Source organism: Hyperolius riggenbachi, chromosome 3 (genome assembly GCF_040937935.1).
Source record: "Hyperolius riggenbachi isolate aHypRig1 chromosome 3, aHypRig1.pri, whole genome shotgun sequence".
NCBI lineage: Eukaryota > Metazoa > Chordata > Amphibia > Anura > Hyperoliidae > Hyperolius > Hyperolius riggenbachi.
Window position 1 is genome coordinate 66,157,153 of NC_090648.1, and position 16,366 is coordinate 66,173,518.

A 16,366-nucleotide genomic window follows, 5' to 3' on the forward strand; every position below is an offset into this window, starting at 1 on the left:
CGATCCGCCGGACAGATCTACTCAACCCCAGTGACGCCATTGCCCCCCAAACCCATTTTCCCTATGGCTCCCCGCGTGGCCTTATGTATGCGCCACTCGTCGTCCCTCCCCACATAGCAACGCAGCGCGTCATCAGCTACACAACTGACACGCGTCCAGCAATGTCACTTGCGGGGATCAGCTCCTGATCCCCAATGGGCGACATCAGTTGGGCATGTGTACGCACCCTTAGACAGGGTGCCTGTTGTTTAAATTCACCAATAAATTGAGACATATCCGAGTTTACTTCCAGGAAATGATTTTATTTCACATACACATAATAATAGCCATCCAATGGGGAAGCACAGGGGAAGGGGTTGAATACTGGGCAAGGGCGGGCTGACGCGATTCGGGTACAAGGGAGATTAAAAAACGTATAAAAAAAATAAAACCGATAATATTTCAAGCAGGGATAAAATACACAGAGAAGGGGGAAGGAAGGGGAGAAGAGGGGCATTAAAGGGGGAAAGGTGGTGAAATGAAAGAGCAGGATGGAAAGAAGGGCGGGGTTTAGATTATAAGGGGGTGGGACTAGATGTCAAGTGGCGAGAATGAAAGCAAGTTTTAGAAAAGGAAGCAGACCAGTGAAGGAGGAAGGAGTAAAAATGGGGGATAGTTTACATGATTTTAGAAAAGTCAGAAAGAGGGGTAACAAGGCCAGCAGGCGAATGGAGGTGAAAGTTATATTAGGTGGTAAAATTGGTGAGGAGGGTGAGGAATAAGATAGTAGGGATAATTGTACAGAAGAGGGCGCTATACTGACAACAAGCATTCCATTTACACATTCTGTAAAGAGCGGTGGAGAGTACACAGTGGTAATATGTTTAGAATGAAGGGGGAGGTAAAAGGGGATGGAAGTGGGTCAAATACCAAATGAGGGAAAGAGGGTTTTTTTCCATTCTGGATATGCAATGTAATGATATATTTATATATATATATATATTTATATAATATATATATATAATGCTGCCTTTCTTGAGAGCTACAAGAACCTTGTACCTTCTTAAGAGAACAAAGAGCTATTAGTGGCCTTTTTACAGCAGTTAACTGTGTTACCCTTAATCTATAGTAATGAGAGGTCTTACTTTTTTTTTAATTTATTGAGGAGACTGTCCAGATTTTTTTAATTAATTTTTTTCTACAAAGTAATTGAAATGCACATTTGATCTAGTTCTTTAAAGCAGTAGTAAAAAAAAAGGTACTGAGACTGGCTCCAGCCACTAGAGGCTGCTGTTAGTAGATAAGAGTCAAGCTCTATGCTGTTCTGAATGATCAGCCTGCTTCCTGCCTATCAACAGTGGCCTCTAGAGGCCATTGAGAGAAGGAATGAATTCCTATCAACAAGGTTGCCGGCAGCTGCAAACCCTGTGGGCTGGACATCCCGAGAAGCTTTACAAAAAAAAAATCCCAATGTCATTGCCAGTTTTACTCCTGCTCTAAAAAATAATTAGAATCTGCAAAGTAGTTTTATGAGTTTACACTTACTTTTTACAAAGACACTTTAATTTAAAACTTATCATTATCAAAATAAGGTTTAAATGCATTGACCAATCAGTAATAACTGGAATTAAAAAAAGGTCTATGTTAACAAATAAAAATTGAATTTTTTTAAAGTACCGGTACAATTGTTTTTAACCATTTATCTTGTCTTTTTTTTTTAATTCACACTAAAATTAGATGGTAGCGTCACAATTTGAATGAGACCTTTCTGGGATAGCAAGAATCTAGCACGTAAAGGTTTAAAACATAAGTGCAATATATCTAAAACAGTGGTAAAAGTACACTTGAGTGCCTTTCTCCGTGTCACCAGAAATAATTCTAAGATATGAACGTTTCAATGCCCTTACTCTGCAATTTTTTAGGGCTAGTTTATGACATGTTCTTCCAGAACAACTCTGGATACGGGGCTACTGCAAGGAGCCACCCAGAAAGACAAAAGTTCAGCTGCTCATTGAACTAAGTGCAAAACTTTTCAACCATCCTGGGTCCCGTGGTCATGGGTAAGTGGGTCCTGTGGTAATGGGTAAGATTGGCTGCAGTACACACAAACCATTTCGCAAACACCCGGAAGATGGTGTTACAGATCACGATCTATGGACCTCCTTCTCCACCTCACAGGTAAGTTTAATGGTAACTATTTTCTAACAGGAAAATTGCCTTTATGTGTACTCTTACCACTATACTCTTATAAATGCGAATTAAAGCACTGGCCCTGATGTTCCTACTCATCAAACTATTCTCCTTTTCATTTTGTTCTCATGGAAAGGACCACTGATTTTCTATAATATAAAGTTCTAAATTAAAAGAGAAATATTGTATACTTAAACAACATGCCTACTGTTTAGCCATTTCCCAGCTTTTCCGAACAACTCCACTAGAATATTATAGAAAGGCACTATGCAGGCTGGTATGAAATTCCATCATAACACCATCTTGCTGGGAAAAAAAATAAGGGATAATGTCTGGTTAAGGTGAATTCTTTACAATGTAAATTATCCCTATTTCTTTAAATTCCAAAAAGAACTAAATTCATAAGGCACGCCCTACTCAACATTGAGACCTGTTCACTATAATGTTTTTTGTTTTGTTTTTTTAAATGTAGAATAAAACAGTGAACTATCAACAAAAGGCCATTTAACAGCTTTCCGTATCCCTTAATACCCCACCCTACACACACACACCCTAAAAAAATCCTATAAAAAGTGGGCAAACTAAAGAAAAAAAGTGCGTCATGCTTTAACGTTGGTTTTTTCGAAGGTGGTCTTTAAATAAAAGCAAAGCACCTATGGGATAAAGATCTTTTTTTTTAGTAAAAATATTCAGTCCCAAAATCTTACATCCACTCATTAAATATAGATGTTAACCAGCAGCAGATAATTATAATTTCCAGCAGTTTTCAATATAAATCACAATAAAAAGATTTTTTTTTTGACAAACAAGAGGAAACAGTATTGTTACCATTTTGTTTCTTAGCTAAGACAATTTTTAAATTTTGAAAAAAAAAAGAGAAAAAGTTAAGTCTCACTTTGTCTACAGAACTTTATGGAATCTTAGACAAGTGCTTGATTATCTTAATAACCATTCTATAAATTTTATAAGCACAACACAGAACAAGCACTAAAATAATTCATAAAACATTACATTGAGTTTATAGGGAAGTTAATGTTTATTGAATTTTTTAAAATCGTGCTAATAATGCTAAATATTGTGCAAGAACTTTTTTTTTCCCCTCGCCCCAAATCAAACCCTTTAAATGGATTCCAAAATGCCCAATTTTACCTCCAGAATTGCATCATTTGATTGAGACACTTTGCCAAATTCTAGTACTGTTTTATTCTTAACTTCAGGAAATTTTGCTGAAATGCACCACTGATGTTTCATCAGATAGATAATAACAATTTCAATATCATTGTTATTCTGCTGCATTTTTTTATTATACATTTCATGCTTTGTTCTTTTTTTTATTCTTTTTTTTTACAGAGAACTTAAAATAGTGCAAAGGGTAAAACAGATGCTAAACACAGAAACAATAGTTACAAGATGTCAAATCTTTAGTGCAAGAAAAAAAAATTCCAAAAATGTTATTGTCCGAAGACAGAAAGATTTCCCGATATTTTTTTTTTAGAGTCCACTGGGAAAATAAAGGACTTTCTGAAAAGAAAAAGATTTTTTTTTATCTTAAAAAAGTCTTCATGCCTTTAAATAGTAACTTTTTTAAAAAAAAAGTTCTACACTAATTTAAGTCATTGCACTTATTTGCTTGAAGTCGTATCATTGTCCCTTGCCATTAAGCCCATGATAACCATATAAACCATTAAGTATTTTTTTTTCTTTTTCTTTCTTTTTTTTTTTTTCCTTTTGGAACACATAATGACGCTAAGTAAAATCCTAATTAATAAGATTTAGAAATTGACAACATGACAGAAAGCCAAAAAACTTAAAATTGTTACGGAATTTGTTTTGCATTATGAAATCATTTTATTCCTCCCACCCAAATTATCAAGAATCACTGGCAATATACAATTTGCAGTTACATATACTGCCTATCTGGTCATCCTGTGGCAAGTGGGCAGAGCCTAATATTTGAATCCCACCTCTCGTCTGTATCACTGTGCCACCTTGTGGTTGGAGGAACAGACGGCTTGTTTTAAATGCCCTCTAGAGTATTTGTATATGACTCTATGCAAAGAGGTACTGGCAACCATTTTTGTAAAAGGTGCATTCGCAGAGGTGAGGACGGGGAATGACAAGACAAAATTAGCAGAGATGATAGATAAGGGGAGAAAAGGGCGTGGCATTTTCCCTTCACTACCAGAGGGTTTTTCCCTCTCATTTTCTTTCTCTTAGATCGTACGGGTTGTGATAAAGGTCGCAGTGTTCCTTGCTTGCTCTGGGGAAGACTTCCTGAAGTTGAGTGTGTATATGGAGGGTGGGTGTCTCTGTCACAAATCTTTGTTCCTTCCGCTCGTAGATTTGCAGCTTGGCGGTAATATCAAAGGAACCAGGACTGCGAGAGACAAAGAGAAAGAGTTAATATTTTGAACAATAGCTTACTGCATACATTTTTCTTTATTTCAAAACTTAAAGGTTCGCACAAATATAGCATTTTAGTTGTTAGTAGAGTTTGATGGGCGAAGAGGTCACACACTATTCATTTTTTATTAAAAAGAAACTGTAGAAAAATAACATAATAAAATTGCATTTTTTTATTTTACAATATTCATACATTCTTAGTCAGTGTTTGCCCATTGTAAAATCTTTCCTCACCCCGATTTACATTATGAAAGGTATCACAGGTGGTGGCATCTTTAGTCCTGTCAGGTGATCTCTGCAGAATGTTTGTTTACTGAGAATTCTTAAGCCAGTGAAAATGTATGAATGCAGAACTGTAAATTCTTCTATTTTATCCCAGCTCTGACATGCCTTGTGTGGCCTGAAACAAAGCAAGGGGGTTTTGTTCACACTTGCCACGGACTGTCGTGTTGCTTAAAACTGCCATACCCCGTCGCAGAAGCAATGATAGCCCTGTGTGGCTATCACACTGATTGCGGCGCTGCTCGGTGTGTCCTGTTGCTATGACGCAAAAGCTGCAGTACGTTTTCCCCATTTCACCTAGAAGTGAGGCAAACCTTTATTGAAAAGTATGCCGCAGCCTCACTGTATGTTTACACCGCAACGTGCGATGCAACCTATCTTGACTATTGTGGTGCGGTTTGAAATTAGCAGCCCAAATGAGGTAAACTGATTGGCTTATTTCACCCTGCAGTGGATGGTCAGTTCTTGCTTCCCATGTGGGCCTCCTTGAATTTCCCACAAAATGTTTGGGCCATCACGCCCACTGTAGTGTACCATCCCCACCCATTACAACCTGTCACTCCCACAAGGGAACATGTGATTGGCCCCAAAATTTCAACAAGTCAATTGATGGTCACACATGTAAACATCTCAGGGTAAATAAAGTGACACGCTCTAGGGCATGCGGGGAACACACTGCACACAAAGCGCATAGCAGATGAGAGGCACTGCTGTACAGCAGGGGTCTGTATATAGCATGGCATAAACATTAGCTGAAGGTGGCAGTACAAAACCAAAAACACTTATTGCAGACTTCTACATTAGACGAAGAGAAGAGCTCTCAAAGCAGCGTTTCTCAAAGCAGTTCTGTAAATTACTTTGCCACAACTTTTTCTTGTCAGGTTAGGTTTATCGTCATATTAATTACAAAAGTGTTCACTGTTTTATTACGGTTTCAATTTTTCCTTTGCCAAACTAACAAACGCAAATGTCAGAAAAAATATTCTTAAAGGGACACTTAAGTCAAACAAAAAAAAATGAGTTTTACTCACCTGGGGCTTCCAATAGCCCGCTGCAGCTGTCCGGTGCCCTCGCCATCTCCCTCCGATCCTCCTGGCCCCGCCGGCAGCCACTTCCTGTTTCGGTGACAGGAGCTGACAGGCTGGGGACGTGAGTGATTCTTTGCGTTCCTGGCCACAATATCGCCATCTATGCTGCTATAGCATATATCATATACCATATAGCAGCATAGAGGGTGCTAATGTGTCTGGGAACGTGAAGAATCACTCGCGTCCCCAGCCTGTCAGTTCCTGTCACCGAAACAGGAAGTGGCTGCTGGCGGGCCAGGAGGATCGGAGGGAGACGGCGAGGGCACCGGACAGCTGCAGGGGGCTATTGGAAGCCCCAGGTGAGTAAAACTCATTTTTTTTTTTGACTTAAGTGTCCCTTTAAGTAATTTCAGCAAAATTCAGCAATTGAACCATAAAAGTGTGAAAAAAAAATAGCACTTATTTTATCAATTTTGAGTGTCTTGTAAATGCAGAAATTAAACAGAAGAATAGCATTCAATAAGGGCTGGGGCCCACAAGAGCTCCCCGCCCCCCCCCCCCCCCCCAACCAGATACCGCGATCGATCCCCGCGGGCGGACAATGGAAGAAATGAAGCGGAGATAAGGAAGTGCCCGCAGGGACGAGTGGGAATCGATCCACGCGCCCGCGCGGACGATCGGGGACGATTTCGGCGCACAATTGCACCGTGTATGCCCAGCATAAGGGATCCGTGGATCGTGCAGAAACTGTAAAATAAATACTGTATCTCTGTGATCTTCATGTCACTGCCCTGAAGGGTGGCTTCAAAACGTCAAATGATAGATTAATAGCAGAAAGGAAATTTATACATTTGTTCAAAGCGGTGGACAAAGGCTTGAAGGACGACAAAAACTTTTTATACTGGTAGGAGGCTGATGATATTCAATACCAAAACTCTTTCTCAGCCTATATAGCTAAACTTGTGATGTCAGAATTTAGGATGCCTCTGTGACAGTCTAAATCCCAATTCTGTGAGCATGGTGTAAACAAGGAGTCTTATCTCAGCTAACAACCTCCCACCCATTTACATATTCTGTTTCACTTAAGGCACAGGTGACGAACTCCAGGCCTGGAGGGCTAGATCCATGCCAGTGTTTAGGATGGCCTGAGAAAGAAAGGCATGTGTTCTACCTGATGGACCACGCCTTTCCTGATTCAGACCCATCAATTAATTTGAGCTGTGTCAAAAATGTGTGAGGACCTCGGTCAGGGTAGGACCAGTTTGACATCCTTGACTTAAAGAGACTCCGTAACAAAAATTGCATCCTGTTTTTTATCATCCTACAAGTTCCAAAAGCTATTCTAATGTGTTCTGGCTTACTACAGCACGTTCTACTATCACCATCTCTGTAATAAATCAACTTATCTCTCTCTTGTCAGACTTGTCAGCCTGTGTCTGGAAGGCTGCCAAGTTCTTCAGTGTTGTGGTTCTGTGATGCATCTCCCCCCTCCAGGCCCCTCTCTGCACACTGCCTGTGTATTATTTAGATTAGGGCAGCTTCTCTCTTCTCTCTTATCTTTTACAAGCTGGATAAATCCTCCTCTGAGCTGGCTGGGCTTTCACATACTGAGGAATTACATACAGGCAGAGCTGTCTGCACTCTGCAGGAAGAAACAGCCTGACACTTCAGTGGAAGATAGCTGCAGGGGGAAAGAAACACACAAATGATCTCTTGAGATTCAAAAGGAAGGGTGTATACAGCCTGCTTGTGTATGAATGTATTTTCTATGAGTGGACATACTGTACATCAATCTACTTCCTGTTTTGGTGGCCATTTTGTTTGTTTATAAACAAACTTTTTAAAACTGTTTTTAACCACTTTTAATGCGGCGAGGAGCGGCGAAATTGTGACAAAGGGTAATAGGAGATGTCCCCTAACGTACTGGTATGTTTACTTTTGTGCGATTTTAACAATACAGATTCTCTTTAAGGTATCTTAATGACATGTATTTATGCTTGAAAAAATATATGTACCCTCTTTTGATGTTGCATGTATAAAGCTGTCTGTTTCATCAGCTTTCATGCAAACAGGATTGAAGCCCGACGAAGGCTTTACAGCCGAAAGCTTGTTTACTCTTATTCTTGTAAGTCAATAAATGGTATCATCCGGATACAAAACTTCTTGTATCTCCGTATGAGGTTGGAATGGAATAAATGAAGCACCACCAAGGCAATTGTTTAATTGAGTTTTTGGGCACTTCTGGAATCCTGCCAGGAACTTTTTCCCTCTCCTCTTGCACCTACTCATAGTACCCATTGCCCAGCACAGAGCTGTCACTGCTTGTAGGAAACTGTCCCCCAAAATGACGACGAACGCTCCTATAACATCCATGCAGCGTACTATCATCCACAAGGCACGTGCCTATGGCCTAGTGGCTGTCAAGGTGACCCACCTGCTACTTTCTCTGTCCCGTCTCCCACCTCAGATTGCAAAAAGGACCATCGGACTGAGCCAAAGCTAATACCTTGACTAGGACATTATTTCATCTCAATCCATCATTGCATCCACGAGAGACTTACGTGTTTTGTCAAACAGATCATTAGCAGCACCAGTAAGTATTTGCTACCTGTCATCTTAAAATAACTACTGCTGTAGCCACAACACAAGCCTGTGGAGGTCCAGATCACTATCTGAATGTAAATGGATGCTATGGTGGATTCATCAAAACAACTGCGAGTCAAAGTTGAGTGAATGCTTGGTTCAAGAATTCTGATTGGCCATTATGAGCAACCGCTCCATTTTTGCACAGGTTCAACCCCAATTTTTATTGTACTGGGCTGGATAAATCTATCTAGAGATGATCAAGGAAATGTTAATAATTCAGTTCTGTGTGCAAATTTCACAAAAATTGTAGGCAGCTTGAAAATTAGCCAAACAACGGAACTTCCTGTAGGTTTTGATTGGCCAAATTCCAAGTGCCCATCTCTGATGGACACAAGTGCAGGTCGATGAATCAATGTGGAACACCTTTACTGAGTGTCTTGGTGCATAAACTTGGTGGTAAGCTGTGCCACCAGTCATCACACAGAAAAGTTCCAGTTAGGTTAGCACACCAGTTTGAAAGCCAAGATTTCAATTTATTTCATCACTAGTCCACAACGCTAGCTGACAATAGTTTCGAGGCCATAGGATTTCCTCTTCCTCAAAGCACAATGTAGACAAATTCATATTTGCTTTGAGGAAGCGGACCCCTTAGGGCCCAGAAACAATTGTTGGCTAGCATTGTCAATTACCGATGAAATAAATTGAACTCTTGGTATTCAAACTGGTGTGCTAACCTAACTGGAACTTTTCTATAGTCTACAATGTGATTCTTTTGACAAATTGCCTGGAGTCCATCAAAAAGCAACTGTCGTGAAAATAACATTGCTTATTTTTTACAATATTAATTTAGAGATTATTACGTCAGTGTTTGCCCATTGTTTAACCTTTCCTCTCCCTGATTTACATTCTGAAAAGTATCACTGGTGGTGACATCTTTAGTTCTGCCAGTTGATCTGTACAGATGTTCATTACTGAGCATTCTATGGATAGAGGGAGATATTGATTGCTTGGCAGTTAGGAAAAAAAAGCTGTTATTTCCCACAATGCATCGAGGTTTACAGACAGCAAACTGTCAGGACCATGGTCATGATATCACACTGTGGGAGGGGTTTCACCACAATATTAGCCATACAGACCCCCCTGATGATCTATTTGTGAATAGGTAAAGATTTCTCATGGGAAAGGGGGTATCAGCTACTGATTGGGATCAAGTTCAATCCTTGGTTAAAGTTCCTCTTTAAGGCACAAGTTTACCATTCAAAGTGTGGAGAAATGGCAACAGAAATTATTTCTCCCCTGGAAATCAACGGTTGGCCAAATGTATCTACTCGCTTCCTGCTAAGTGAATGGGTGGATTAGTGTTACATTTAGCTAAACCTGCTGGGACTTGTGGGCCAGAAAAGGAGAAACCCAAGCCATAGGATTCCTGTCTATGCAGAAGGATACCAATATGCACGTATCTTCCTTCTACAGCTTAGCTTGGAGAAGGTGGCGGAGGTCCCCCGTTGCTGTGGAAGTGACATCATGTCTGATTGATAAGTGATACCATCAGAATCCTGTGGGACAGATCCTAACCAAGTCACACCGTGAGTTCCACTTTATTCCTTCAAGGAAACTCAACTCCACGTCGATTATTTTCTAACTCTGCAACTGAAACCTTCGTGAGGAAGCAGTAAAGGCAGGAGGCCATCCTTCTTGGACCCGGCCTACGTGATATTATTTCAATGTAATCCTTCCGGATCATTTTTGTTACGTTCCCAAAAAAACACCTCTTTCCAGCTCTACAGATGTCTTTAATATGCGGCTGCTGCAGCGACGGTGGTGGAGGAAGAACTTGGAAATGGTATCTTCCCACAGGGCTCTTCTCAGCTGCGTGAGGTCAGGGTGAAACGAGGACAAAGGCGAAGCAGAGAGAGACTGAGAAGCACATCTGCTTTCCTCAACACTTGTTTAACCCCACAGCTTTCTTATGTTACAGAAACTATGCGAGCCCCATCTGTGAGGAAAGTAATAACGATACGTATAAAATTCTGCAGCGAGCTAAGCGGTCACGTGACCACTGGAGTCAGCTCTTCTGCTCCGTGCAGAGTCTGGGTGAGGGAGCGTAGCTGTGCCAATGAATCCTGCAGAGAAACAACAGGAAGGGCGCCTTACCCGTTACAGCCAGGACTGAAGTAGGAAGACCCGGCTGGTGGAGCTGAGGGCTATAAGTATTTCAAGAGTGGTCACACTACTGCTCTTTAAAAGGGAATCTGAAGTAAAAATAAACTTCTGATATAATGATTTGTACGTGTAGTACAGCTAAGAAATAGAACATTGGTAGTAAAGAAAAGTCTCATTTTGTTTTCCAGTTTGGAGGCTGTAGCAGGTACAGGAGAAAAAAGAAAAAGCAGGGACACCGGGAGCCCTTATGGTGTAATATCTTCGAATAAACGGCTTAAAGAGACTCCGTAACAAAAACTGCATCCTGTTTTTTATCATCCTACAAGTTCCAAAAGCTATTCTAATGTGTTCTGGCTTACTTCAGCACTTTCTACTATCACAGTATCTGTAATAAATCAATGTATCTTTCCCCTGTCAGACTTGTCGGCCTGTGTTTGGAAGGCTGCCAAGTTCTTCAGTGTTGTGGTTCTGCTATGAACTCCCCCTTCCAGGCCCCTCTATGCACACTGCCTGTGTGTTATTTAGATTAGAGCAGCTTCTCTCTTATCTTTTACAAGCTGGATAAATCGTCCTCTGAGCTGGCTGAGCTTTCACATGCTGAAGAATTACAGACAAGGGCAAAGCTGTTTGCAGGAAGAAACAAGCAGCCTGAAACTTCAGTGCATGAGAACAGGGGGAAAGAAACACACAAATGATCTCTTGAGATTCAAAAGGAAGGCTGTATAGAGCCTGCTTGTGTATGGATGTATTTTCTATGTGTGGACATACTGTACATCAACCTACTTCCTGTTTTGGTGGCCATTTTGTTTGTTTATAAACAAACTTTTTAAAACTGTTTTTAACCACTTTTAATGCGGCGGGGAGCGGCGAAATTGTGACAGAGGGTAATAGGAGATGTCCCCTAACGCACTGGTATGTTTACTTTTGTGCGATTTTAACAATACAGATTGTCTTTAAGAAATAGAGTAATAATACAAGTGTGGGTTGCTATAAAGGCATCCACTCGATTCGGCGTGTGTAGAAAACCCGTCTCCACTCAGTCTTTTCTACACAGGTGGTCACTACTCCTTCAGAAAAAACTTCACTCCTGATCTGTCGTGAAGATCCCACAAGGTGAGATAGTACAGTATATGGGGTAAAAAAAGTAGGAGGCGCCCTTAGAGTATATTCTATATTCTCTGTTAGTGTATAGCCATACAGGAAAGTTTGCCTACCTTAAATCAGGCGACTTCACTTAATGAGGTGAATAAAGTAGTTTTATTGACATAAGCACTTTCGACAACGCGTTTTGAGGCGTAAACCGCTTCCTCAGGTCAAATTAAGGTGCTGGGACAATGTGACCGAACGTCTGGGCGCCAAACTTTTGTTTTCCAGTACAGGAAGAGTTAAGACACTTCAGTTGTTATCCATGTAAAAGAGCTTCTCTGAGCTCTCCACCTAATTTAGTCAGAGAGCAATGCTATTTTCTGAAGCACTTATATATCTAAGAAACAGTGAAAGACAACTTCAGATAAGATTTTACTTCAGAGAAGTTCAAAGGGCCATTAGCTCTGCTCTGTTTCATCGTTTAAAATGCAGAGTGTAGTGTGTAAACTGCAAGTATTAGAGAATGATGCAATGTTGTAGAGAAAAAGCTATATAACTGGAAATAAAAATATGTGACTCTTTTCTTTGCTACCAATGTTCTATGAATTATCCTTACCACACGTACAATTCATTACATCATAAGTTTTTTTTTTCACTTCAAGTGTACCCGAGGCAATACGTGACATGATGAGATAAACGTGTATGTACTTTACAAAACATCTTCATCACCAGGATGTTTTACTTGTTTTATTTTGTTGCCTGAAAGAGTTAACGTCTAGACTTGGAAGCGGCAGCTTCTGTCTAGTCAGTATCCTGTCGGGAATATAGGAAACATCTCTGATAAGCAAATGACAGCTATAAAAGTTTTCCTGAAAAAATACAACTGAGGGCAGGGAGTGATAACATACATGAACTATTGACCTTTTTCTAACTCTGGGACACTTAATAGGCTACCACTGATTAGAGACAGTAAAACATCCAACCTACTTTGTAAATGTTTAAATATAAAAGAAAACCCTGGGATACTTAAAAAGTCATTTTTAGGAGTAGGAGGATATACATGTTTATCTCATCAGCTTACTTTCACCTCAGGTTCACTTTAACCAGTGGTGTGTATAAAGAATGCAAGTTTTACATTGAGCCACCCCAAGCATTCTTCATATGGCTCGACAAAACCTGCCAAGGACAGCCACAGTATGAGAGGTCGTTTACGCTGTTTACCCAACAAACGCTTGTGAGTGTATTTTAGGATTAAAAAGCTTTTAAGTTTTACGGAGCTGTACTATGTGAGTTTTTATCTCATGAGGTGTATACAACGCGGAGGGGACAACAAGAGTCTAAGTGGAGGAGAGGGACGAGCCACTATAGCACAGGCGGTGCAGGATATCACACGAGCGATTGATGACCAGTCTAGCAGTGGTCAACTGACGGGGTGAGTGTGATACCATATGAAACGTACTGCTGAGTGTTCCTAGTGTTGAATTGTTGTTGTGACCTGGAGCGCTATCTACTATGCTGGAACTTTGCGATTGAGGTGGAACTGACGCCTTTTTGGAAGCGCATACAGACTGCTATTACGAACCAATCTATACCAAGAACTGTGATATAATAATTTTCTATGTTGGGGGGTATATAGACCTTACCCATTATACTGTGCGCTATCATTAGAACTAGTAAACAGTATGAGAGGTATCATCAGAGGAGGGGAACAGTCTGTTAATGCAAAGGCGTATCTACAGGGGTGCAGGTATGGCATTTGCCATAGGCGCCTCTTACTGCGGGTACTTCTCCATAGCATCCTTGGTGTTCTCCATACAGATTCTAGTTTTTATCTTGGAGATATGCTGCTTCCTGGTTAAATCTTTTAGGTGCATAAGCTGCCTCTTATTTGGGGGATATGTATAGGCTGACCTATTGTGATACTCCATTCTTACAGGCCATGTTTCACTTCAACTTGGACACACCTAATTCAACTGAAACTTCATAAAATATTCGCCTCTGTGTTAATGATTACCACTATTCAAAGCATATACAGAAGATCATTACCAACATAGCACCATTGAAGAGCTAATATTTCAGTTGAGGGAAAGCCCCTAGTCGGCCCCTCTGATCTTAGGGCCCCTGTGCAGTCACAACCTCTGCATCCCCTATTGCTTCTCCACTGATTTCAACCACATGTTTGAAACCTAATAAAATCCAAAATGAATAAGGAAAATTCTCAAAGCAATCGTGGCAATTAGTATAAATGATGAGCATTTGATACTGAAATGTCATACTTTAAAGAGACATTGAAGTGAAAAAAAATGATGATATAATGATTGGTATATGTGTAGTACAGCTAAGAAATAAAACAGCAGCAGAGATAGGAGTCTTATATATCAAAGTCGCAGACAGCTCTGTCTTCTGAAGCTTGTTATCTCAACTGTCAATCATTGTATTGTGTCTTTTTTCTTCCCCAGAGGACAGGTCAATAGTTCACTAGCCTGCTCTGTAAAATCATTTAGAATGCTGAGTAGTGCGTAAACTGCAAATATTAGAGAATGATGCAATGTTATACGAAAAAAAAAAAAAACTATAAAAAAAGTATACTAACTGAAAAAATATGAAAATATTTTATTTGCAACTAATGGTCTAGTAATTATCCGTACTACACAACCAATTCATTATATCATAATTTTTTTTTTGCTTCAGTGTCTCTCTAAAATATCTGGATACAATGGAGAGACTGTCTATTGATAATGGGCATTGAGATTCTAGCCTGGCCACATGGACAGCAGCAATGTTCTATGTTCTGTGACTAGATTACACTTTAAAGCAGACCTGAACTCGTGTACAGCACACAATAAAAAGTCTTTATTTCACATATAGTTGCTGAAGAAAATCACTGCACTTTGTTTTGTGTTTGTGAAGCCAGATCAAAGTGTTTAATTAATTCTTAGCAGCTGTGAATAGACCTCAGGAGCTCTGGGAGGCAGCTACAATTTAAACTTAGTAAAACTCCAGGTTTTTTTTAGGATTTCCATAAATTGTAATTAATACCCCCCCCCCCCCCCCTTCCATAAAGGTTATCATGCTGTGGCTAATCTTTTAGAGCAGAAAGGAAGTTCTAAGTTTAGCTCCACTTTAAATGTTTGCCTCACAACTTTAATTATAACAGTCGGAGTTAAGAGAAAAAAAAGAGCGAGAGTGGGTGGGTCTTGCTTGCAATATACTGGTTCTTATTGTCACCACAGGGGGGGTTCCTCCAGTTTTATTCAAACATATAAAAGAAAAGCATGAAGCATAATATCAAAAAAAAGTTTTAAGTACTCTTTCAAAGCAGATTATAAACAAGGGGTAAAAAGGTTGTTAAATCTGTATGATTAAACTTTCAAAGGTTGTAAACAACAAATACGATTCCCATCATCAGATATTCCAAACATCTCGACGGATCCTTAAAGTGGACCAAATATTTGCAAAGACAATCTAAACAACAAATTACAAAATGCTTTTAACTAAGCCCTGCCGTGTGCTCATAGCAAATAACCAGGAATCCAGTGTCGGATATAGGATAAAGAAAAGGGGAAAAGGAGGGGGGTCATTAGGAGAGTAAGCAGGGGAGGGAAGACCAAACAGCATTATCAGGCCTAGAACCCACTAGAGCGCTTTTTTGAGCGTTTATGGGGCGCTTTAAAGGGACACTGTAGGGGGGGTTGGGGGAAAATGAGCTGAACTTACCCGGGGCTTCTAATGGTCCCCCACAGACATCCTGTGCCCGCGCAGCCACTCACCAATGCTCCGGCCCCGCCTCCAGTTCACTTCTGGAATTTCTGACTTTAAAGTCTGAAAACCACTGCGCCTGCGTTGCCGTGTCCTCTCTCCCGCTGATGTCACCAGGAGACCATACTGGGCCTGCGCTGTGCGCTCTTGATGACATCAGCAGGAGCGAGGACACGGGCGTGCAGGCGCAGTGGTTTTCTGACTTTAAAGTCAGAAATTCCAGAAGTGAACTGGAGGCGGGGTCGGAGCATTGGGGAGTGGCTGCGCGGGCACAGGATGTCTGTGGGGGACCATTAGAAGCCCCGGGTAAGTTCAGCTCATTTTCCCCCGACCCCTACAGTATCCCTTTAAATCGCTAGTGATTTCCCTAAATGCTCTGCCAATGTAAAGAAATGTAAAAAATTCCACAGTAGCGATTACGATTTGCAAAATCGCAATCGCAGGACATGCAGTATTTTGGGAGCGTTTGCGCTTCAATGTAAAGTATTGAAGCGCTGGGAAATTGCTCATGAATCGCTACACATAGCAATTTGTGTGCAATTTTAAACTACTGCAAACTGTAAAAACAATTATAATAATTTGAAAGGACTAATCAGAATTAAAATCGCTAATCACTACACAATCCCAAGCCACTTCCAGAATCCTGGTGCAGGTGTTAAGCCCTATTCGGATTAACTGCCTTTTTACACACAATTCCACGGGAATCTTATGGCCTTGTGTTAAATTACCGCTGTAATATGGAAATATCGACACGTTACCGAATGGTTAACAAATTGTTATCGATATTTTATCGAAGTCACACCGAATGCAGAAAAAGCTTGATGAATACAACTAGAAATCGATAAACTTCAAATTCGGTAATTTAACGAACTGAAAAAAGTGATCGCAAA

At 40.4% G+C, this 16,366-nt stretch overlaps 1 protein-coding gene across 6 annotated transcripts in view; it reads right to left on the minus strand.

Moving 5' to 3' along the window:
- Positions 1-281: 281 nt before the first annotated feature.
- The window catches only part of NFIX (nuclear factor I X), a 291,898-nt gene continuing 275,813 nt past the window's right edge, over positions 282-16,366 (minus strand). For all 6 annotated transcript variants that reach the window (XM_068274284.1, XM_068274289.1, XM_068274290.1 and 3 more), the window contains one exon: positions 282-4,546. In XM_068274284.1, the coding sequence (XP_068130385.1) occupies positions 4,532-4,546 (15 nt within the window). In that variant the 3' untranslated portion in view covers positions 282-4,531. The remainder of the gene's footprint in view (positions 4,547-16,366) is intronic.